This window comes from Oxyura jamaicensis, chromosome 1, assembly GCF_011077185.1.
Source record: "Oxyura jamaicensis isolate SHBP4307 breed ruddy duck chromosome 1, BPBGC_Ojam_1.0, whole genome shotgun sequence".
NCBI classification, from domain to species: domain Eukaryota; kingdom Metazoa; phylum Chordata; class Aves; order Anseriformes; family Anatidae; genus Oxyura; species Oxyura jamaicensis.
In genome coordinates this window covers 150,197,860-150,220,698 of record NC_048893.1, presented here as the reverse complement: position 1 = coordinate 150,220,698, position 22,839 = coordinate 150,197,860, and the positions used below count along the sequence as shown (strand labels likewise).

At 41.3% G+C, this 22,839-nt stretch overlaps 1 protein-coding gene across 11 annotated transcripts in view; it reads left to right on the top strand.

Moving 5' to 3' along the window:
• The window catches only part of MBNL2 (muscleblind like splicing regulator 2), a 108,685-nt gene that overhangs the window by 59,699 nt on the left and 26,147 nt on the right, over window positions 1–22,839 (top strand). For all 11 annotated transcript variants that reach the window (XM_035319120.1, XM_035319123.1, XM_035319053.1 and 8 more), the window contains 3 exons: window positions 14,726–14,890; window positions 17,966–18,166; window positions 19,194–19,457. In XM_035319120.1, coding sequence (XP_035175011.1) covers window positions 14,726–14,890; window positions 17,966–18,166; window positions 19,194–19,457 — 630 coding nt within the window. The remainder of the gene's footprint in view (window positions 1–14,725; window positions 14,891–17,965; window positions 18,167–19,193; window positions 19,458–22,839) is intronic.

The window sequence follows — 22,839 nt, the reverse complement described above, 5'->3', positions numbered from 1 at the left end:
GACACTTAGTCCTATAAATCACCATATGTCCCATTTCAACTGGCTTGAAGATGTGAAAGTCAACCTTTCTTTTTGCTTTCATTGTTTTATTTATTTGCTAAGTTGTATAATGTAGGGATTTAATAGTCTGAAAAATGATATTTTGTAGTCTGCCTTGTGAAGGACTGGTAGGAGGTAAATGACTGCTTGTATCAGGAGCTGTATCTTTTGGGCATAGTTTTGTTTACATTTGCCAAAGAAAGCCTGACAATAGTCCTTGCCTTCCTAACATGGCAAAGAAGTTCTGAGTGCTACAGATGCCAACTATCAGAGTCACTGTTTTTTGAGAGAGTTGTCTCTGTGCTGTGCTGGGAAACTACAATAGATGTTGCTGTGTGCTACAGGCTGTTTAAAACTTTTTATTTTTTTAATATGCTGGTGTTAAATTCATTGAGTTGTCCAAACTCCCTCACTCCTTCTTTCCATCCAGACATTGAATCCCCAGTGATTAAACAAAGGAGTTGGTTAAACCCTGTCTAGCTGCTGGTTAGTGATCTCATATTTTGGCTATTTCTCCTGATGAATGGTACTCATCCATCACAATTTTTCTTCACCGGAAAGCAGCAGGGTGGGAAAAAACACTGATTTAGCCATCTAAATACTTCTTTTCCAGACTGTTTGCAATTACAAAGGCTTTGTGAAAAATCTGAATCGTGATTGTTTCAATTATGATTAACATTTCGTACTATACTACATTTTAACTAGGGTGCCCTTCAGATCTAATTTGAAGTGCTATAGCAATTTTAATCACTTTATGATGTGCGTATCAGACAAATAAAAATAGAAAACAGAAACAAGTACTTCATGGTTCCTGGCTTTGAAAGAACAACTCTTGTGAAAAGCATGAGATCACTGTGTATTTTTTCCACCATAAAACTTTGTTTTGGTTTGTGGAGTTTTAGTTTAATGTGTTCATCAGCCTTTTGACATTTTTTAAGAGTATTTAAGCTGCAGTCCTTTCTGACCACAATGTAGCTGTGATGGATGATTCTCCAGTGAATGAGAAAAACATGGTTTGGCCATGCCATGAGGCCAGGTGGTGAGACAGACAACTTGTTAAACTCTGTGTGCAGTTTTAGGTCCTTGCTGTTGTCTTCTCCTGCCTGATCCAGAGGGAAAAGTTCTTGGTACTTCTGTTCTCTTCACTCCTGCCCAGGAGCAGAAGGGAGAGAAGGCCTGTCGACCACAGGCGGTGTAATCCTCACCTGGAGTTTCTCATTCGGCCATTATTACCACTTTGACATAAAGAACAGTGACAGAAGCCTTGGCTGCCCCTCCTGTTTTGGACTGCATCCTGTCTCTTCCTTCTTGGCACCCAAAGGGGAGCATTTTGACAAAAAGATGTTTGATGGGAGTCCTTGCCTTGTGACTGCTGCTCAGATACAGTGCAGACAGTGGAAACACTTTGCTCACAAAGAAAAGTCATAAATTATGTGGTCCTCTGATTTCCTGTTTGGAGAACAGTATTTCAGACCTTGTGGTAGTTTCTCCCAAGAAACAGATGAGAGAGGTGCAAAATTGCGAGGGCTTCCTGGAGGAAGACGCTGAAAGCTGTCAGTTTGCCACCTTCACACAGAGAACCTGCTTGTCTCCTGTAGAAATGTTAAGGGGAAGGAAGGACAAGGTGATTAATTTATCCAAGTGGGTTTGCACATTTCCTGGCAGATCTAATACAGCCTGTCGATACCTGTTGAACTGCTTTTACGTGTTGAGACTTAGGGTGTGAAGGTACCGTCTACAAAACGTTGAAGAAAACTCAGAGAAGTCCTTGTTTAAGTCAAATAGTCATGACTTCCGTGCTCTATAGATCATTTACTTTCACACTGGAAAGACTTCATACACAAGTACATGGTAACTATAGATGGAACTTAAAATATATCAGAGAGTTTGCACTGGATTGGTGCTTACATGCTTAAAGGCATTACATTCTTCAAAACACTGGTTGGCAACTCATTATTTTGTCAATGGAATGCATTAGCTGAGATGTGTAATGGCTACTTGCATTAAAGCATTACTGGACAAATGGTCCTCTTAAACTTTTAAAATGTTACCAAAAGTTTTGTTTACAGTTAAGTTTAAATAATTTTGTTTCTCAGAAGTGCTTGGAGTGCGTACAATCATTAGCCTTCGGTTGGGTGATTTAATGAAGCACGTATGAGTGTTTTATTACCAATGCTGTGCCCTTGTCATCACCTGGATTTAATCTTGCCCACCACTTTCCATCTAATATCCTCCTGAAGATATAATATCCTCATTTTCTGAGGTTTGTAAGTCAGAATGTAATCACCTGGGCTGAAACACTAGCTGACTCAGTGTTTATTTACAGTTTTGGTGAAACACTTCAACCATTTTTGAGAAACAGCTGAGAGGTAAATACCTTGTTTTTCCTTCTTAAGTGTTTCTTAAAACTAGTTCAATAATAAAATTGATTTCCCATTGTTTACAGCTGAAATTGGAGATCTCGCAGCAGAAGTGTTGTTCTGATACCAGTAATTTGCCTTATGCTATTTTTGTGAAATTTCACCCAAATTTGGTCATTTTGCAAGTGTGAAAACTCGCTTTTTATGTATGCCTAGCAGAGGCTTTTTACGGGTTGGCATCCAGATCAGACAGACTCTGAGCATGCTTCAGACCAGGGCTTCAAACACGACTCTCTCTGAGTTTGCTCTGTCTGTTCCCCTCTGTTGTCGGTGCTCCCCGTTTTTGCCCTCCTTGTGTAGAGCAAAGAAAAAGCACGGACGTAAAAAAAAAAAAAGCACACGAAGCCAGGAAGAAGCGAGGCCAGAGGAGGCTGGCCGTGAGGAAAGGCAGAGGAAAGGGAGAGCTGGGGTGCGGCGGCTGTTTGCCCATGTGAGGTGAGTGGGAGCCAAGAGTTGAGGAAAACGTGTTGGAGACGTGTTGTTCATGTAACAACAGTGTGTGTTCTCCTCTGCCTTGGTGCATGCACATCACAGATGGCTTTCTGGAGGGGGGCCAGTGTGTGGAGAAGCTGAGGGGTCCATCCAGAGGACGCCGGCTCATCAAGTAAGGCAGGCAGGGGCAGAGTGGGAGGACGTGGCCTCCTGGTCAGGCATTCACCACTCCTCTGGAGGATGGGGGGGAGACCCCAAAACTGGGGTTGGACTCCAAAAACTGGGGTAGGACTCCAAACAATCAAAAGCCATAGGAGTCTGCTGAAGCCACCTGTACGTGCCAAGTGGGCACAACTGCAAAGGAGGACAGAGATCCTCAGCCAAAACCCACAGACATTTCTCAGCGTTTTAACCATATTTGGTCTCAGTTCATTCTGTGTAGAGTGGGAGTAATGCTGTCTAATCTCACAAGGACACCGAGAAACCCATTAATAATTTTAACGGAGCCATTCATAAAGTGATCCTCTAGGGCCAGCCCTAGGGGTAGGCCCAAAAGGAAATGGACATACTGCATTCAGGACAAGGGAGAGATGAATGTGAATTACAGTGTATATATATATATAATATATACACACACACACACACATATACATATACTATTAGACTGCCTATTCACTGTATGGGAAAGAAGGCTGTGTAAAAACATAGATGTGATCATGTAATTGAGGTTGGTATCGCCACATCTGCTCATGACACTGATGAAGTAACTCGCCATCGACGTAAGTGTACACTGGCAATGTAGTTGCAATGTAGTAATTAGTACGTAGTCTGTACGTTCCTCTGAGAGCCACAGATATATGCTTTGGAAAACCTAGAGGCAATATTTTAATTTGAGATTAACCTAGAATTTTATTTAGTCGTCGCTGAATCTGTCTTAAGGAAAAGAGTAATTATCTGCTCCTTCAACACAACATTGAGAAGTTGTAAGCACTCTCAAGACCACAATCACATATTCTGGTACTTAGATGAATATAGCATTCAAATAAGGTAATAAGACATCGTAATACGTCTTATCTTTTCTCATAACCATGATTTAGCTCCTAATTCTGTAAGCTACCATTTGAGATAAATGCAACTGCTTTCTACTTCTTGCTAGGCTTTGTTAGATCTTCTGGAGGTTTCCTAATAGAGTGGAGGGGACAGAGAGCCCTTCAACAAAAATAAAAGGTTTGTTGTTGTTTCGTTTACTGGGATGTCAGGGGTTCATTCTTGCCTCTTGCTTGAGTTTCTGGATCTCCTGCCACCCTCCTCCCCATTGATTTTTAAGCTGGTCTGGAGCATTGATTCTCCGGATAATTCACATTAATAATGCTTGCACCCTGCTGCTTCAGGGGAAGGGATCTTATTACCCTTCCTGCTAGTAGTGCTGGTTTCTCCATTCCCTAAACATGGAAATCTGAGGTGTGCCATATTTCAAGAAAAGCTAGAAATTTTATCACTGATGTTGAGAAAGCCAGTTCCCTGAAGAGAGGGAGCACAGACTGGGTATGGGAAAGGCTAGGAAAGGCTGCTTACCTTCTGCTTTTCAGGATAGGAATACTTGGTGGAAGTTGTTCTTGATAAGTAGTCCTACAGAGTACAGTGGTTTTTAATCTCACCTTGATTATTTGTTTGTGGCTTTTCTTGTGGCGATGGATAGTATGAGGGATTTTATGTGTGATTCTTTTTTGGAAATGCAAGTGTATTCCCTTCTCAATTTTAGGAGTTTTTTTTTCTTCTTCTCCTTAATCTGTGCTTTTTAATACAAATGCATGGTGTTCCTAAAACACCAAGAAATTTCGGTGTGATTTCAGCAGCTTTCCAATGCATTGGGAACTTGTGTCAGGTTCCAGCCTCACTGGTGCGTCCCGGGAGCGAAGCCTATGATTTATTAATAACACAGCTGTGGTTCCTGCACTGTCATTAAGGGCTGGTAAACACTCTTCTTTCTGCAAAGGGACAAGATAGTGTACTTTTCACCTCTGCAATTATGTGATGTGTCCTGGGCTATCTGTATATTTAACCAGGCTGTAGGTTTTTCCTTTTGTTTGTAGAGTGATCAGCCAAGAAAGCATGAAATCCCCAAGGGAAGAGAAGCTTTGTGTGTTGTGTCTTCAGAGTGCCTAGCAAACCCCAGCTGGACCTGGGGCCACAGCCTGTTAGTAAGTGCACATGCACACGTAGGGAAGCCTCTACCTGGGAGACCTGCTGCCATGGAGTGGCACGGGGTGACAGAGCTGGGCTGAAAGGTGGTCCATGTATGGAGCAGCAGAGGGACTCATCAGCAGTAGATCAGTGTCCAAGGGGTGTTCACCCACCTAGCAGCTCACTCTGCTGGGTCCCATGAAGTCATCTGTTTTGAGAGCTGGGGACTGTGAAACCTTTATGGCCGAGGTTGTTGCTTGTTCCATATACAATGGGCCCATCCTTCTTCCTAATGCAGCAGCAGACTCCCCTGGTATGTAGGAGCCAGATCACTCTGATGTGCCTTTTCCAAATCTCCGTGATTCACTGCAACTGCCAAATGAAGCATCTTCTCAAGGTTCCCTTGGACAGGTGACTCACTGTACGTGACTAAGGTGGTTGGTTTTACAGCACTCTCCCCCCATTTTGCTGTGGTCTGGTCACAGATCGCTCCTCATTGCTGACGTATTTCTCCTGCTCCTTTCAAATGCCTTATAACCGCCTTTATGGCTTTTCCTGAGGCATGTTAAGATCCTTACTATGTTGTTGAGGCTTGCAGACATCCCGATGGCAAAGCCCTGTTCTCACTACTGACAGCTCGCTCTTTCTTTTCTAACCTGGTTATGGCAGAAGACATGTTGTATGAATGTTGAAGACATTTTGTCTTTCCTCCACAGGCCACTGAGAGAAAAATAAGGTGTCTCAGGGCAATGGCTGTCAGTACTGCAGTTACCTTTGCCTACATTTTCGCTGCCAAATGGTGTTTCCACACCGAGGTAAAGCACCGCTTGGAGTTTAAACTCACTCCTGTTCATATGAGCAGGCTTGTGTTAAAGTAAGCATACGTCTCTTTGAAAGCTTTTATGGGGATTGTAAAGGAGGTGAGGAAGGAGGTCTGTCAGGGAGCGGCGCCATGCCGTGCTCATTTTCTTGCTTGGTCGGAACATGATATATGCTAGTCTTCTGTATGCCTCTATTGCCTTTTCTCTTGCCAGATGATCTGCAGTCAAACAACTTGTCTTTCTTTACTGGCATTAATTCTGCAACAGCTATTTGTTTCTGCTCTGGAGATAGTGAGAAAGGTTGAAGAAAATCGCCTCTTCCTGAGATTTTCAGTTCAGTTTAGTCAAGTTGAACTTAACAGTGGAGCATGTCATTTGCCAGCAAAAAAATCCACGTCACCCTGAATTGCTGTGCGGTCCCTCCCGGGATTTATACAGTTCTTTTCTGTCTGAAAAAAAAACAGTCGATCTTTGTAATGAGTGGGTGCACTGGAACTGCCCAGTCATCAGTTATGTGTGTGTAATGCTCTCTGCTCAGCAGATACCAAGGCTCTGTAAGGGCTTTAGGCCTTTGTAAAGAGCCCCACACAAGGTGGCTTCGTATCCTGTGAAGAGCCTTACCACCGATACAATACAAGCAATGCATTTGTGGAATTTTAACTAAACAAAGTTTCACTTCGATCTGCTTCCTTGATGTTAGTTCTATAGGAGTTTTCAACTGTACTGCACATTGGCTTGTCTTTATTCCATGGACATTGCCTACGTGTGTGAGAGTGAAGATGAATTTCAAGGCTTGTCCATAGTTGCCTGTGATATATTCATCAGTGCTGGTAGCCAAGCATGAAGCTGAGGTAAAAATAACTGGTTTAGATTTTGAGTGCCAATGAAGGGGGGAAATCAAAGAGGAAAAAAATAAAAAAAGAGAGAGAGAAACAGAAGAGTCTATGTAATTGGGGAAGAAAAAATCTTTATTTCCTGATTATTCTCAATTCATGTTTGAGTCAGTAAACATAGAAATAAAATGTTATTAATGTAAACTGTTGTTTCTTTGTCTGAATTTTCTTTGTCTTATTTGTTAATCTCAAGGATGTTTGTCAAACAACTTACAATTTCATATGCGTCTGAGCAATTTAATATTGAGTACAATTCCCTTGATATTGCAAGGCAAATTATTAAACCATTCTCTGTAGCCATCCTTCTCAACATGTGTTTGAAAGAGCATCTTGAGAGACTCAGAGCTCTTTGTGCATTGCAAATGTGCTCTCCAGTAGAACATTTTGTCTTTTTCCATTTAAATAAATATCTCTTCATAAATAAGTCTTCAGTGTTAGGACTCTTACATCATTTAGACATTCCATCTTTTTATAAGACCTCAACTTTTCTTCAATATTTTTCTTTTTTTAATGTCAGTTACAGGCAGTTCTAGCTCTTTATGAATAAAATGATCATTTTTATTCTACCCGCTTTTGGTTTCTTACAAATAACTGAAATAATTAGAAGAGTAGCTAATGGGTTTTCTTTGCTTTTCAGAAAATGAATCAAGCTAAAGTCACCTGAGATTTTTTTTTTTTACATTCATTTCCTTTTCTACTTTAAAGTGAGAAGCTGAATTTGCCTTCTACTTTTTCTTAAAGTGGATATGTGTAGGTGCATATAAATATGTATGCATACTCACTAACTTTGGTGGGTGGACTTGCAAGGTAGCTTTAGAAATAGGGAATTAATTTCTCTACAAAATTTTGAGTTTTTTTGGGGGGGAGCAGATCTAACAGCTCTGATATTTTAGGTGTGATATATGAGATGCTTTTTATTGTTGTTGTTTAGTTTAGTTTTTTGAAATAAATTTTGTCCTTGTCCTAAGGTGTATTGACAACAAGTGAATTTTCAAGTGTTTGAACTCTCAATCAAAAGCTTCATATTTCTGTTACTAGTATAGTTTGGCCTTTTTAATTTTTTTTTTCTTTCTCTCAGATAGTTCACTTATATCTCATTTTCAAGATACAAGATTTTATGCCAATTTCCACCTTCTGTAGAAAATTAGATACAATTCTACTTAGGCTATAGGAATCATGTTTTCATAAGCATGCATATTTGCAAGTCAACATACTTTCAATATGAAATGCAAAATTCAAAAATCATTTGAAGCTTTTTTATATACATTAAGGAATAAATAAAATGCTAAGTTGTATCTTTAAAAATCATTGACTAGTCACTCCCAAGGCTTAACTAAATCCCCTAAGTCCTTGCACATAGGCTTAACTCTGCAGGCATGTAAAGTCCTATAGATTGTGTGGGGTGGCATGCATTCATTGGAGATAAAAAGGGAATACTTTAATGAGGCGTCTGCTTTTTTACTTTCTGTGAGAACTTAGGAAGCAGCTAGACCAGCACAGGAGAATTGAATCCCAACATTGTGATGCTGGATGGAAAATACTTTTTAACTCAGTCCAAACTGAAGTCTAGTGTTTTTCCTTGATCTTGAGTGTTGAATGGGCTGTTGGTATTTGACCTCTCATGTAGTACAGAAGGGGAAATAAGGTAATGCAAGTCCTAGAGAACAAGAGAAGGCATCCTTCTCTGCATACCTCAATGAATATACAGTCCTTGTTTTTGTTTTGCCTTTTTAAATTTATTTATTCCTTTTTGGTATTTCTGCATTTGAAAAATAACATTTGAACTTAATATTTTGGAATGGTAGAGATAGTGTCACTATGTACAGGAGTGTAAGCCCCTGTATTTTGGTCATCTAAAAATACCCTGCCCTCATATTTACCAGGTCTGTTGTTTGGCCCTACAGAGCCCAAGATCATTGAAATGAGAACTTCCTTATTAATGCAATGGTGAAATTGTTAAGTTGATTAGGTGAGGACACACTCATTCCCAACCAGAATTTGCCAAGGGGCTGCTGAAGGAGAATCCCAGAGGAAAATAAGCTACTGTCACCAGAAACTCTTCTAGAGAAGTATTTATGGCATAGGTACCTCCACAGCTGCTGACCTTGCTGTCTCTGTGGCTATTCTTGCCGTGTGCTGCCACCATCCCAGACAGGGGCCAGTGATAGTTCTTACTCAGCCAAGTTCTGAACAGCATGTAATATCTTCAGGTATCTAATATCAATATCAAGAGCAGGTGATGTCTTGTTGACTGGCGTGCCCACGGTTGCAAATGGATATAGTTTATTAGAGTTTGATCTGATCTTTACAAGCGTGTGGAATGTTTGTTGAAGCTGTATGATACAGAATTACAGGTTTACTTATTTGTCTGTTTCTGTTGGAGAGGTGATTGTAGCATCAGGTGATTTTTTGTTTGGTTGATTTTGATGATTTTTTTTTTGTGTGGCTTTTCTAACTTCAGGAAATGTTGGGATCGATGAGCATTTTGCTGGAAACCAGAAAATCTTTTGACCTTTGTTGAACCAGTTGCTCAAATATCTTCTAAAACCACCCATCTTGATTGTCATAAACATTTTTTTTTTCTTTAAGTTGCATATTCAGCCCTCAGAGATCACACAATTTCATCTGCATTTGTTAGTTTGAACTCATTTTCTCAAGGAAGCAGATTTGGCGTAATTGCACTATCTGTATTTTTGTCACCATCAGCTTTGCACCCCAATAACGTTTGAACACCCTGGCCAATTTCAGGCCCCTTTGCTAGAAGCAGACATCTCAAAGACGTATCACTTGATATGAAAGAGTTCTCACAAAAATCTGTGTCTGAGTGGAAGACAGAGATCCAAATTTCTGCCCCGCGAAGGAAAAGGCTACAGCATAAATTGAGCTGCCACTCACGAGTGCGGCCTGCCAGCCACATGCACATTTTGGCTGGCTGTTCAGGACATGCACAGCTTGAGCAAGTTATATTTATTGCGTGACCTGTGTGCCAGTCTACAGCCAGGAGAGGTGGGAGGGTGCTGGGGGAAAGGGGGGGAAAGGGAGGGACAGATGGGGGTACAGAACGAATCTGGGAGCTTAGGGAGAGCTGGTATATATGGGAGTAACTGGACGTATCTTGGGGAGAGAGATGGGAACAAGGGATCTGCAAGAAAGCAGGCCTCCCCGTTTCTGCTCCTCATCGGGTAGCCTGTCTTCTAAACATAACGAATGTGTAATGATGCTCCTCCTAGTAGGGCAGCCTTCAGTACCAACAAGGGGGTGTCCGGAAGGTGCGGCCCAGCTCCTCACAGCCGTGCATGGTGGTGGCAGGACGCAGGACATTCAATGTAAGCCAAAACACGTCAGGTTCAGGCTGAAAGGAAGGAGAAACTTCCTCATCTTGAGGACAGCCAAGCAGTTGAGCAGGATGCTCAGAGGGGTTGTGCAGGCTCCATCCATGGCGATTTTCAAGACCTGACTGGTCTGACCTCAGGGCTGACCCTGCTCGGAGCAGCTTGGACTGGGGGCCTCTCAAAGTCCGTTCCAACCTGAATTAGCCCCTACTTTAGAAAAAACAAACAAAAAAATGCTGCAGAAAAGTACCTCACTGGAATTTTGGATTGACTGTACAGATTGGGGCTGTTCCATTCACTACTAGGCTTTTATGCTAAGCATGCTAGGAATATGTATTGACCCCTGCCTTAAAAGCAGCCTTCAGTAGGCGAGCAAAATGCTTGTGGATGGATTAGTTGATTCTCAGCTTAAAAGATAAAAAAACACATTACTTTGCTTTTTTTTTTTTTAATAATAAAATTCAAACATTTTATTTTTACGAGAGATAAACGTAATTTTAGTAGGTTAAAAACTAACTCATTATTATGCATAGGCAATTCCCAGCCTGGGCCTGGATGAATTATTATTATTGTTGTTACTATTAAAGTAAGGGTAAAATACTGAAGAAAGCTGCAGATTTATAAAATATTAAATAAAGAGATGTGGCTATACAGTCTGCAGACAGGAAATGGGTTCTCGGTATTCTAATATGCACAGTTAAGGTGGTTTACTTCTGCATTCATTTCTTTTTGCTTATTTTAAAATTATATTTCCTAGCTTTTTAATATACTCCAGTCTCTGGGCTGTTCTGTGCCACTGTTTTAGGCAAATGACCTATTGGTCTTTTTAGGGAAATCTATTGATTGCAGAAGAAGTCAGTGGTGTGCCACAGCTCATTAAGGGACGTGGGTTTGGTACCAAGCCAGGCAGGTAGCTGCTCTCCAGACCATGGACCCCATGGAAGCAGAGTCTCTCCTTGCTGCACCTGGGCCCTTTGAGCCCTGTTGAGTTCCCATCTCCTCATGTGCATCCCTTCTGCTTCTCACTTCCTTACGTGAACAAACCTGTGGCACGCCCCAGGCGCGAGCCACAGCATGTCCTCGGTCTGTGTAATTAGCAGTAGAAAAGTAGTGTTTCTGCTGAAACTTTCATTATGTGCCTGAAGTGTCATGTACAGCTAGCTAGGCTAGTTGTAGAGAGCCAACCAAGAAAAATGAGAGGTCAGAGGTAGGTGCCATGCTTCCCGGATGAGGGGAGGGAGTAACAGAGCACCAGGAACTTAATCTGAGATCCATTCATCATTACTATCAATTACAGGCAGGGAGACAGCTCACTGCGAGTGAGCTTTTCAAGAGAAATTGCATGGGAACTGAACAACTGCTTGTGATGTGCGTGTTGATAACCTTCACTTCATGGGTGAAAGGAGTTTCTAGGGCCCAAGTTTCAAACCAATCTGTCTGCACGCTCTGTTTCAGGACTCTGACTCATATCTGGGAGTGGGTTAAAAGTTGTGTGAAGCAATGATTTTCCCTGCTGCCAGCCTGCCTCATCCTTCAAACAGTTAGTGCTGCTGTGCACCAGGCAGTCTGTGGAGCAGCTCCTGAGCTACTGTGATGAACCAAGCCTCGCTCCAGAGGCTTGATATTGGAGCACCCCAAAGCCAAAGCACTCAGTTTTGCCTCTGTATTTGTTCTGAGGTATCCTGCTACCACAGTAATTTTTCTACAAGAATCCAAAGTGGGCCTTTATTGTAGACCCCACGTGTTGAACACTCCAGCACTTCACGCACAGTGCTTTGTTCTGCTATTGGGTTGGTGTGTTGCTGTCGTCTCCGTTGGACTTTGGTTTTGACATTTCAATAAACAAAAATAACAGGGTCACGTTTGACTGAGATGATACCACAAGTCTGAATTTTCATTTATGCATTGATCAGTTGTTGGGAATCAGCCCAGTTCTGCTCTGAAACTGTTCTCATCAGCAGTTCATAGGGGCATGGGGCATTTCTTGCCAAATAAATAAAAAGTCATTTACAGGCATTTTCCCCCAACCACTGAGGGTCCAAAAAGTGAAACTGGGTCTCAATTTATTTTGTTTTGGTAGCTAGGACTGGATTCATCCACTCACTATTTTCAGTGCTCATTCCAATGCCGTTTATTTTGGGTCATTTCATTTTAACAAGGCCTGATCTGTCTACAGTGCGTCTATAGCAGCATGACAGGGCTACACAAGTTCATTGCTAACCAAGAGCTCAAAAAAACTAGTAAATGAGGCACAAACATGAATAACCTCAGAGAATGGAGGAAATTTTCATGTGCTTGGATTATTTTGGAAAGTTTTCTGAAATAACCAGTCTTCTGTGCTCTGTGGGTTGCTTTGCAGCGCTTGAAGTGATGGTACATGCTAGCCATGTGCTTTCGGAGCTGGTAGTGGAGTGCTCGCTGTAGGCTTACTTCAGAGTTGAGGTACTTCAAAAGCCACTGCAGATGAGAGTTTCTCTCACTCCTTAATTGAGGATCACTTTCATTTGCATTGGTGGATATTTCCATCAGATAGATTTACGTGATTTTATTTTGCTGTTTTCGTTTTCACGTTTGCTGTATGAACCATTTACATACAAATTAGATTAAGGTTACATACAAATTAGATTAAGGTTAAATAGGTCTCAGTTAAAAATGTCTTAATCAGGAAATCCTCATCAGCCAACATAAAAGCACACGCTCGTTGCCGCGCTCACGGGTAAGCATGTTCCCATTTAACATTGTAAAGGCGACAGCCTTATTACCCCATGAATGGAAGAGCCTGCCTCTTGCTTTGTCCAAGGCGAATCCTGACGACTTCTGGTTCCCCTTATGCCAGCTGACAAAGTGACTTTCCTTTTGTGTGCGTAATTAAAACCCTCAGAATTAGTGACTCGTGGAAGTGAGAAGGAAGAGCACACTGTCCCGAAAGCGGCTGCACCTATACGAGCACGTCTAAAGAGCACCAAGTAATGTTCCTGGGCACTGAGGCGTGGCTGTCTATATGCTGAAATTTTTAGCTTTCTTGAACTCCTTTTGGCCTCTGCCATTCAGTGCAGTCATAGTCAGTATCCAGGAGCAGTTCTGGTGTTAGCATCAGGTAAGGGCTGTTCTCCGTGGCTTAATGGCGTGGAAATAGCTGTCTGCATTCCCCTTGGCCTCGGTGCTGGAGAGCATTCCTAGACGTGTTTAATGTCCTCCTGCACAGGTAGCTATTAAGTCCTTATCGCAGATTAGAGGTGGAACCAGGAGCATTTCAGTGTGTGAGTAAGAAGTGTGACATTAATACTGCCGTTCTGGGACGTCCAAAGCATACTGAGGGTTTTGTAGGAAAATGTGTGTGTGTGCGTACATATACGTGGCATCCGAGTACGTGTGTACTGCGTGATGTTCTCTCACAGGGATCTTAATGTTCTCGAGGCTATAGGAGGGTATTCCTGTCTGGCAAAGCATTACAAAGTGCTCACACCAGAGAACGGAAAGTTTAAGAAGCATTTCTAAAAAAGGTCTCAATTTGGAAACTTGTTTCTGCAAGTTGAGTGTGTCACATCGAGATTGACTAATGCTCTAGGTCTTCCGGTCACAGCTCTCAAAACTTCGTGACAATTTATGAGCCATGTTGTCAAAGAGCCGGTCTCACCAAGTCCGGCCCTGCAGCTGCAGAGACAGATACACGACCTGCTAGTGCACCCTACAGTTTCCTTTTCTTGGGGAAAATGCTCCTGCTTCTTACGCTGCTCTGCTTTTGGCCAGTGTGCGGTCAGTCCTTGTAGAAGTGTGCTCCATGCCCATCTCCTCCAACACAAATCACCTCAAGGATGACTGCCCACCACCATCAACTTTCCAAAATAATCCATAATCTTCTGTTGTGTGTACTATCTCACAGCTATCTAAACCCCCTGTCTTCAGGCTGTCTCCTTTTGCTGTGCACCTTCAGATTTAGCCCCACACACTGCTACTAAATCTAGGCTCCAAAAATACCAACTCGACGTCTGTTATTTTATACCTGAATGGAAATAGTTCAAAGTTTTACTTGATGCAATAAAAACAGGAGGCAAAGTTTTATTTGATGTAATAAAAACAGGAGGCAAGAAGGCAGTGCACTGTAATAAGCATGAACGTACAAGAGAACACAAGCAGAGAGTTGCCACACAGTTATTTTTTAATATATAATGTACTTACAAGAAGTATTTCTCTTAAAGGAGGTTTAAATTTACTATTCATAATGTAATGTAATTCATAAAAACATTTATGGTATGGTAACACTGGGCACCCAAGCCAAGATACCGTGAGAGGCAATTCAGGCAGCCTGGATAATACGCAGACTATTAATTGTATAGCAGTGATCTGTACTTAACAATGAAAGTGCCATCAACAATTTTCAAAGCCTTTCTCCTTGTCCGTGGCTAATACCCTTAACAATCAGTCAGAGGCAGTGGGCTGAGGCAGAGCTCAAGGCCATCGGCTCCTCCCAGCCTGCTACACGGTTCCCAGGAAACACCCTGCATTTCATTACTGCTCGCTTAGCTTGTGGTGTAATATTGTGCTGCAGGGCATTAAGCTATCATCAAAAGCAATAGACCAATTAGTGTGACTTCTTTTTCCAGGGTCGTTGTACAAGGGAGAACTGCAAGTACCTTCATCCACCAACACATTTAAAAACTCAACTGGAAATCAATGGCAGGAACAACTTAATCCAACAAAAAACTGCTGCAGCAATGCTTGCCCAGCAAATGCAGTTTATGTTTCCAGGAACACCACTACAGCCAGTGGTAAGTTTATTTCTCTGGCGGTGTTATTGGTAAGTAAGTTAAGGTAGAAGACTATATTGACCCACAAAAGCTCTCTAAAGTAGTATCGATAAAAATAATCACCGTCTGTTGATTTAGGGAACTGCTGAGATGCTGGAAATATTTTCATTTATATTTGCATTTGAAGAGATGAAGGAGTGTTGCTGGAGATTTGATACCTTTTTTATCCTAGACTCACTCGCTTTTTTTTCTCCCCCCCTTTTTTTCCTTCATTCAGTTCTTGTTAGGTTCTGTCTAGATTTGCAAGGATTTTACCTATAATATCTCTGGGGGTGTAAAGTTGTATAATAATAATTTGTTAGTAAGTTATTTGAGTAGGACTGCAAAGTTCCCCTCTCAGGAGCCTGTGAATTTGAGTAGCTTCAAGCAGTATTTAATCCCAATACCAGGAAAAAAGGATAATGTCATTCTGGGTAATTATTTCTTTCTCTCTTATAATCTGGTGTGTCCCAAAATAAGAACTGATGATACGTCCACCTACAAACTCGGTGTTTTATTTTAAGGTAATTCATATGGTACCTGGAACACTTCAAATCCAGAAGGTGACATAAAAATAGGGTCCTGCAGGAACAAGCAGCGGCTTTGGGCTATACATGAAAATGATGGATTGCTGTGGGCTGCCTTTGCAGTTCAGCTCTTCATTGCACCAGACTTCCAAAGACACGAAATCTGAACAAGACTTTTCACATATGGCGGCTAATGATATTTTCTCAAATTGAATGCCCACTGTAAGGCACTGGAGTGGGATTTCTTTCTCTAACTTGAGGCGTCTACAGCATTGGCATCAAATTTTGTGCTGGGCTTCCTAAATCCTATGATAGTTTATCAAAAGAAGTAGGCACTTCTAATTACCATTCACTTGGCTTCTTGCAGAAATCTGCATTCAGATTATATGGTTTAGTTTCTTTTAAGTGCCTTTGTCTTTCCATGGACTGTCAAAGGAGATAAGTATAACCATCTCAGGTTAGGACATCTGTATTTGGCTACATTAACTGACCCCAGATGCCTGGTTTTACACTTGAAACATCTTCTGTAAGGTGGAAGGCATGAGCAAAAAATGGGTGTCAGGAGTCCCTGAGATTCAGGTACATGTTTATCAGCTTTCCATATGTATGGAAGATGTATCTTGATATATTGTCATAACATGTTTTGGTATTTCCTGATTTTCTACTGCTTAAGTTTTCACCAAAAAAAGTTTTCATGGAATAATAAAATGATTCCACTTCTTGGTATTATGAATAAAAATTGGAAATGGCAAAATCATGCTTTTTACTACTCATTCATTTTATCATTTGAACTTCACAATTTCATTGAAGTAATGCCTTCTGTACTGATGGCTGTGATAAACGTGGAGAGTTTTATTTCTCTGTCATGCATAAATTGCCTGATTAAGATGACTCAGCCTTGACCAAATGGATAAAATGTAGAAGAAAATTCCATAGAAGTCATTTGACATGTAGATTTATTCTTAAAATTGTATCTGATACAAAGATGGTATTTATATTTTACATAACACATACTGTCCCTAAAATAGTTGAACCATTGTTTCATATAAATCTTCAGTATAGTGCTCAAAATAATTTAGCTCACTCTTGGCATATAAACCATGCTATTTGATATCGAGCAGTTTTGATCTCTGATAAAAACAGAGCATTATTCACTTCTAACTCTCTAGGGCAAATAGATGCCATTTCCGTACAGTGGGCTATCTTGGCTACTGTGCTGCTCTCAGCATCTTCTTGGTACTAACTGAAACTTCGTTATAATTTAGTAAAAAAAAACACAAACAAACAAAAACTAGAAGTAAACCTTCTAGCTTGTGTGCTTTCTCTTGCATATTTTCTGGGTAATTTGTGTTGTTGGCTTCCCTTCTCCAGCCAAGGGTATCCAGGCCACCTTGATGAGAAAAGCCTTCCTCTTTCATTAAGTGTTTTTAAGTCTTCCTAAGTCTCTCTCTAGTGCTCAGCTATTCCGTGGTTCTTTTGGTTCTTTTTTTTTCTTTTTTTTTTTTTTTTTACTCCGGGGACTTAACTCATGACAAAGCTAATGTCATATTTGTACTATTTCTGCAGAGTTTTGCGTTTATAATCATAATTATTTCTCATTATAGCTTCACTCTCTTGAGTAAACATCTGCTCTGCAGAACTAAATCACTTGCCAGTCATGACCGTGGTCTGACCATGGTGATGTTCTGCTTCCACCCCCCTTGGAGCTGGTGGTGACAAACCCACTCTTCTGCCTTGGTAGGGCTGGGTTTTAGCACTACACGAGTGCTCTTTCTTCTGGTTGTGACTTCACTGACGTGCTCTAGGGAGGCATGAAACAGATTTTTAGACCCTTATCATTCCTTCCAATCAACCTTTTTTTTTTTTTTTTTGTAAGATGAACTCAAGCTAAGGCTGAGTAATCCTTTTCTAAATACTGTGTCCAGCTGAGATTATAATATTTATTCTGCTTGCCACTGGTGACAGCTGAGCACACAAACATTTGCAAAGGTGAGACTTTTTGATGTGTGAGCCATAGCAACTCCTACAATGACAGGAGGTGGCTGAATACAGCATGCAAAGAGACGGAAGTTACATGCCAAAGAGTTCATTATTTATAGTCTTACTAGAAATAAGGATTTAATACAGTTAATAATGCTTCACCTGTGAAATTTGGTACTTTGAAAAAATAGCCTGTTTTCAAAGGAAAGCAGGTATTGAGAAAAAGCAATAAAGTTATCTTATTTCAACTTTTTGATGTGTAAATAAGTCTGCAATATAAGCTGGGACTCCATAGAGATTCAGGTTCACAGTGGGACTTCCTTTGCAATGGCAGCCTCTTTTCCAATAGCAGAGCTACAATGTGCAGTTCCTAGTATGCAGCTGGAATGTGTTACGTGATTAAAAGAAGAGAATATGCTGTGTGTTTTGCCAGCTGCTTGAGATTTTTTGATTAAGAAAATGAATCGGCGCCAGGGAGAACATGCAAAAGACAACTAATAAGCTCTTGATTAAGGGTTTTTTCATCTTGGTCTGTGTTTTCATTTTGCAGCCCACATTTCCAGTGGGTCCCACAATAGGAACGAACACGGCTATTAGCTTTGCTCCTTACCTAACGCCAGTAACACCAGGAGTTGGCTTAGTCCCGACTGAGATCCTACCCACGCCGCCTGTCATTGTTCCTGGAAGTCCACCGGTTTCAGTCCCTGGTTCAACTGCTACTCAGAAACTCCTCAGGACTGATAAACTGGAGGTATTGTGGACACCACCGTGACTAGAAATGCAATTCTCTGTCAAGCTGTAGGGAAGCTCCTGGCGGAGAAAAAGCATTATTTTAGAAACTATGCTTAAATGTAGTTGCTCAAAGTATAGACATCATAACTAGACAGAATTCCTACACTTGCAGCCAGTGGTAATTAAACACATTTATAAGGTAGTGCATTTGCTCAAATTTGATACACAGAAATCAACATGAAGATTCATCTTTCTTAAACTTCATCTCTTCAAATATACCTCAAGTTTGCATGCCCGTAAAGGTATGCTTTGGTGAAATACCTAGCAAGCACATTGTCATTGCAGTGTTAACTCTGTCCTGCAGTATTATTTCTGTCCTGATTTTTATTAATCAGTAGTAGGGGAAGTTTTTAGCCTTGAGCTACTGATGGAGATGTTGAATGTTACAAACCTTGGAGCAGACTGAGCAGGCAAACCCCCAGTGATGTGCAGAGCCTCCTTGGAGCTGGTGGATCCCTGCACAACCAAGCTCGGTGGAAGCTGTGGCCCAAGTAGTCTACAGGACATTTCTCCTTAGAAAAATCAGCTTGTCCATTCTGTCCATTTAATTATTTTTTTAAGGAGGCTCTCCACTTTGTTTGTAGACTCTCTTCCCCAGTATCAGCAAGAGGAACTGCTTCCCTACCAGCGAAACTGCAAGATTATGTACTACAGTTAGAAAGGGACTGAACATTTTGTGAACCTCAGCTACTTTAGCAGGGGCAGTTGCTTCAGAAAGAATCCTTCCCAGCTGTTTTCTAAACAGGAAAAGGAGGGACATTTGGGAATGTTTCTGTTCTGAGTCCATTTAGCCACCATACCACAAAGCTACCTGAGGAGCCCAATGCGCAAGGGTAAAAGTAGGCATGTTTCCCTCTCCCAGAAGAAGATAATGGGTTTATTAAATCAGATTCACTGATCTCACCGGGGAAGGGGATGGTCCTTTCTGGGGGGACGTGGGCTCTCCCTGCCGTTTCGGGTTGCAACCAGTGTTGTTTTGCACGTAGGTGTGCAGGGAGTTCCAGCGGGGCAACTGTGCGCGTGGAGAGACTGATTGCCGCTTTGCACATCCGGCAGACAGCACAATGATTGACACAAACGACAACACCGTAACCGTGTGTATGGATTACATAAAAGGTCGTTGCATGAGGGAGAAATGCAAGTATTTTCACCCTCCTGCACATTTGCAGGCCAAAATCAAAGCGGCGCAACACCAAGCCAACCAGGCTGCGGTGGCAGCCCAGGCAGCTGCGGCAGCTGCGACTGTGATGGTAAGTGCTGGCATATATGGCTGCTTTTCTTGACAGAAGCTCTTTGATGCCTATTTTGCTTCAATTTAATGCTGTTTGCTTATACTTTCTTTTTCCCTTTTGCTTTTTTTTTTTTTTTGTAAAAAGATAAGAAATGATAAAATTGCTAGTATTGCTTGATGGGAGGAAGCGCTCTTTTTCTTCATTCCCGTATTTGAATGCTGTATTTCTATTCAAGACAGTGAAGCAAATGACACTCTATACCACTTCTGTTCTCTGCCTTGATTATATGTTAAATTTGCCCCTCATATTTCCAAGCAGAAATAAAATCGTTCAATGTCCATTGGAAAACAGGGGCAGCTATGCTGGTTTAGCTCTGAAAACAGATACACAAACAGATGTAGATGTGGAAATTTGGAAGAAAAGGAAGAAAAGCAAAGAGACATTTTTTGCTTTGGAGGTTGGTACTAGAAGAGACCTGTATTAAGATGTCATTCAGTTAGATACCTGAGCCTGACCCAGACACCTTGGTCCCACCTCAGAGGCAGTGGAGAAAAACCTGCACGTTCATCTGTGCTGTTCATCCGAACCACCGCTGCAGGATGAGGAAGAATTGTCTCTGTAGATCTTTCCCCACTGCCTAAGAAGTGTTGACTATATCTTTTTGAACTTTGGGTAGGTGAGATGAGTCTCATGCTGAGACCTGTCTTACCTCTCCCACTGACAAGGCAAGTTACTTGAACCTCTCTATGCTACCTCTTTATTTTCTATTAGAATAATGGTGTTAAAAAGTAGGTAACTAAAATGGGAATAGTTAGGAAAAAGCAGAGTGAGTGTAGTGAGGAAAAAAAAAAAAAAGAGATTGAGGTCTTTCTATTTTCAGAAATGTTAAGCTCTTACTGAAAGCTGTTCAGACAAGTCAGCCCATCCTTTTACCAGTATTGGTTATCTCTTATGGTTGCTACCAGGAAAGTTGTTATATTTAAGTGAAGTGGCATTGATAAAGTTAAATAAATCAAGCACACAGGATTTGTCTTGGGAGACAAAATTGCTGGCAGTAAATCAAAGAATCATTGTCCTCATTGCTGGCACTGGAGGAATAATTAAGCAGATGTGGTTTGTGGACTTGTGGGCAGTGCATACAATAGTCATAGACAATACAGTTATTCTCTGGGTAAGGAGCCTACCAGAAACACAATACAGTACAGTATATAACTACCCCAAGCTATTGTATTTAGCAAATGAGCAAAGACCAGACTTTTTGAGGAACAAAGGATAAGTTATGCAAGAAAGTAAACCTCCAAACAGAAGAAAAATTCGTAAGTTGTAAATTCTCTCTCTTATAGTTTCCCAGTTACTGTTTCACGTGATGATTTTTAGTTAAACTTTCCTGTGCTTGCGGAAATTGAATACCATCTGGAAATTAAAGCAGAGGAGATTGTATTTTTATTCTAATTAGCTTCTATTGTGCAATATTTATTGACCATTTAGAGAATGTAATATTTCTAGACAGAATATTAAAGAAGAAAGGAGAGAGATGAGGGGATTAAATTTTTGTGTGTGTGTGTGTGTGCTTCAGTAATGGTTGGATTGATGTCCTGTGATTTTAAATAAGCCATAATTGGAGTTGCATTAGCCTCAAAGCAAGATGAAGCATATTTGGAAAGACAGAACTGAAATGTTAGCATTCTGATGTCATGGAGGAAGAAGGCTGGGACCTGTAATACAGGGTAACTTTTTGAAGAAAAATACATACAAAATATTTTCATGGAATATTCAGACTACCAAACAGAAAAGATTATTTTCAATCCAACTCTTTTTTATTTAATGTAGATGTGAAACAATCAGATAAAGTGAATGAAAAATCACCAGAATGACAACAACAAAAATACATGAAAAACATAGAAGAGACGCATGCCTGCAAGGCTTCCCAAAAATGAACATGAATACTCAATTGCATCTTGAGAGAAAAAATAAGGCAGAAATATGAATGCTTAGCTATAGTACTCACTTGGAGGTTGCTCCCAGGTTGAACTGTGTCTAAGAGGTTTTCCTTCCTGGGGGAGCTGTCTGCACTGCTCTGGTCCAGAGGGTATTCTTGGAGGTGAGCTTTGTGGATGGGGTTATAGCATCAGAGGCAGAACTTGTAAGAACATTGAAGGTCAATGAAGCTTGCAGTCTGGTACCAGAAAATACCCTGCCTGTATTTCTGTACACTAAAGTTTAGGAAGTTTTGCTCGGATGTCTTAGGTGACCCTCATAATATGAACTAAAAAGAAAGGAGAAAGGCACTGTGACAGAGGCTATAAACCACATACAGCATAAATCCAAAGCTCATTAGAGGACAGTCATCCATCATTGTACTCAGGGAGCTGCAGGTATTCATGTGGAGCATCAGAGAGCATGGAAAGTCACAGAATAATGTACAGCCTAAATTAAAACATGAACTGATAGCTGAGGTTGGAACGGACCTGTGGAGACTGTCTAGCCCACCCTCCCTGCTCTAATAGGATGAGCTAGAGCAGACTGCCCAGGATCATGCCTAGTTGGCTTTTGAATGTCTCCAAGGATGAAGACTCTACAACTTCTTTTGGCAACATACTCCATGATTAAATCATGATTACAGTAAAATTTTTGTTAAGTTATATTAAAACAAAATATTCTGTAGTTCAGTTTGTTCTCGTTGCCTCTTACCTTGTCACTGGGCACCACTGAAAAGAGCCTAGCTCCATCTTTACTCCCCTATTTTATTATACACGCTGTTGAAATCCCCCTGCATCTTTTCTTCTGATCAGTTCAAGGTCTCTCAGCATTTGCTCATATGAGAGAAGCTTCAGTCCCTCCATCACCTCTAACAGACTACTTCTAGTATGTCCATTTCTTTCTTGCACTGGGAGCCCAGACCTGGACATGGCAAGGCATATGTGGCCTCACCAGAGCTGAGGGGAAGGATAACCTCCTTCGGTTGGTTGATCATGATGCTCTTCCCAGTGCAGCCCAGGACACAGCAGCCCAAGACACTGTTGGCTGCCTTTGCTGCAAGGGCACAGTGCAGATTCATGTTCAGCTTGGTGTCCACCAGGACCCTAAGAACCTTTTCTACTAAGCTGCTTTCCAGCTGGGTAGCCCCCAGCATGTACTTCTGGCTGTGGCTGTTCTTCCCCAGGTGCTTGATGTGTTATTTCCCTTTTTCGAACATGAGGTTCCTCTTTGCCCATTTCTCCAACCTGTCCAGATCCCTCTGAATGGCAACACAACTGTCTACTATATCAATCACTCCTCCCAGTTTTATACCACTGTTGACTGGGCTCAGGCTGGGTGTTATGTTGTTGATCACAGCCCTTTGATCCTGTCAGCTGAGACAATTTTCAATCCACCTTACCCCTTCCACTTATTTAGCGTA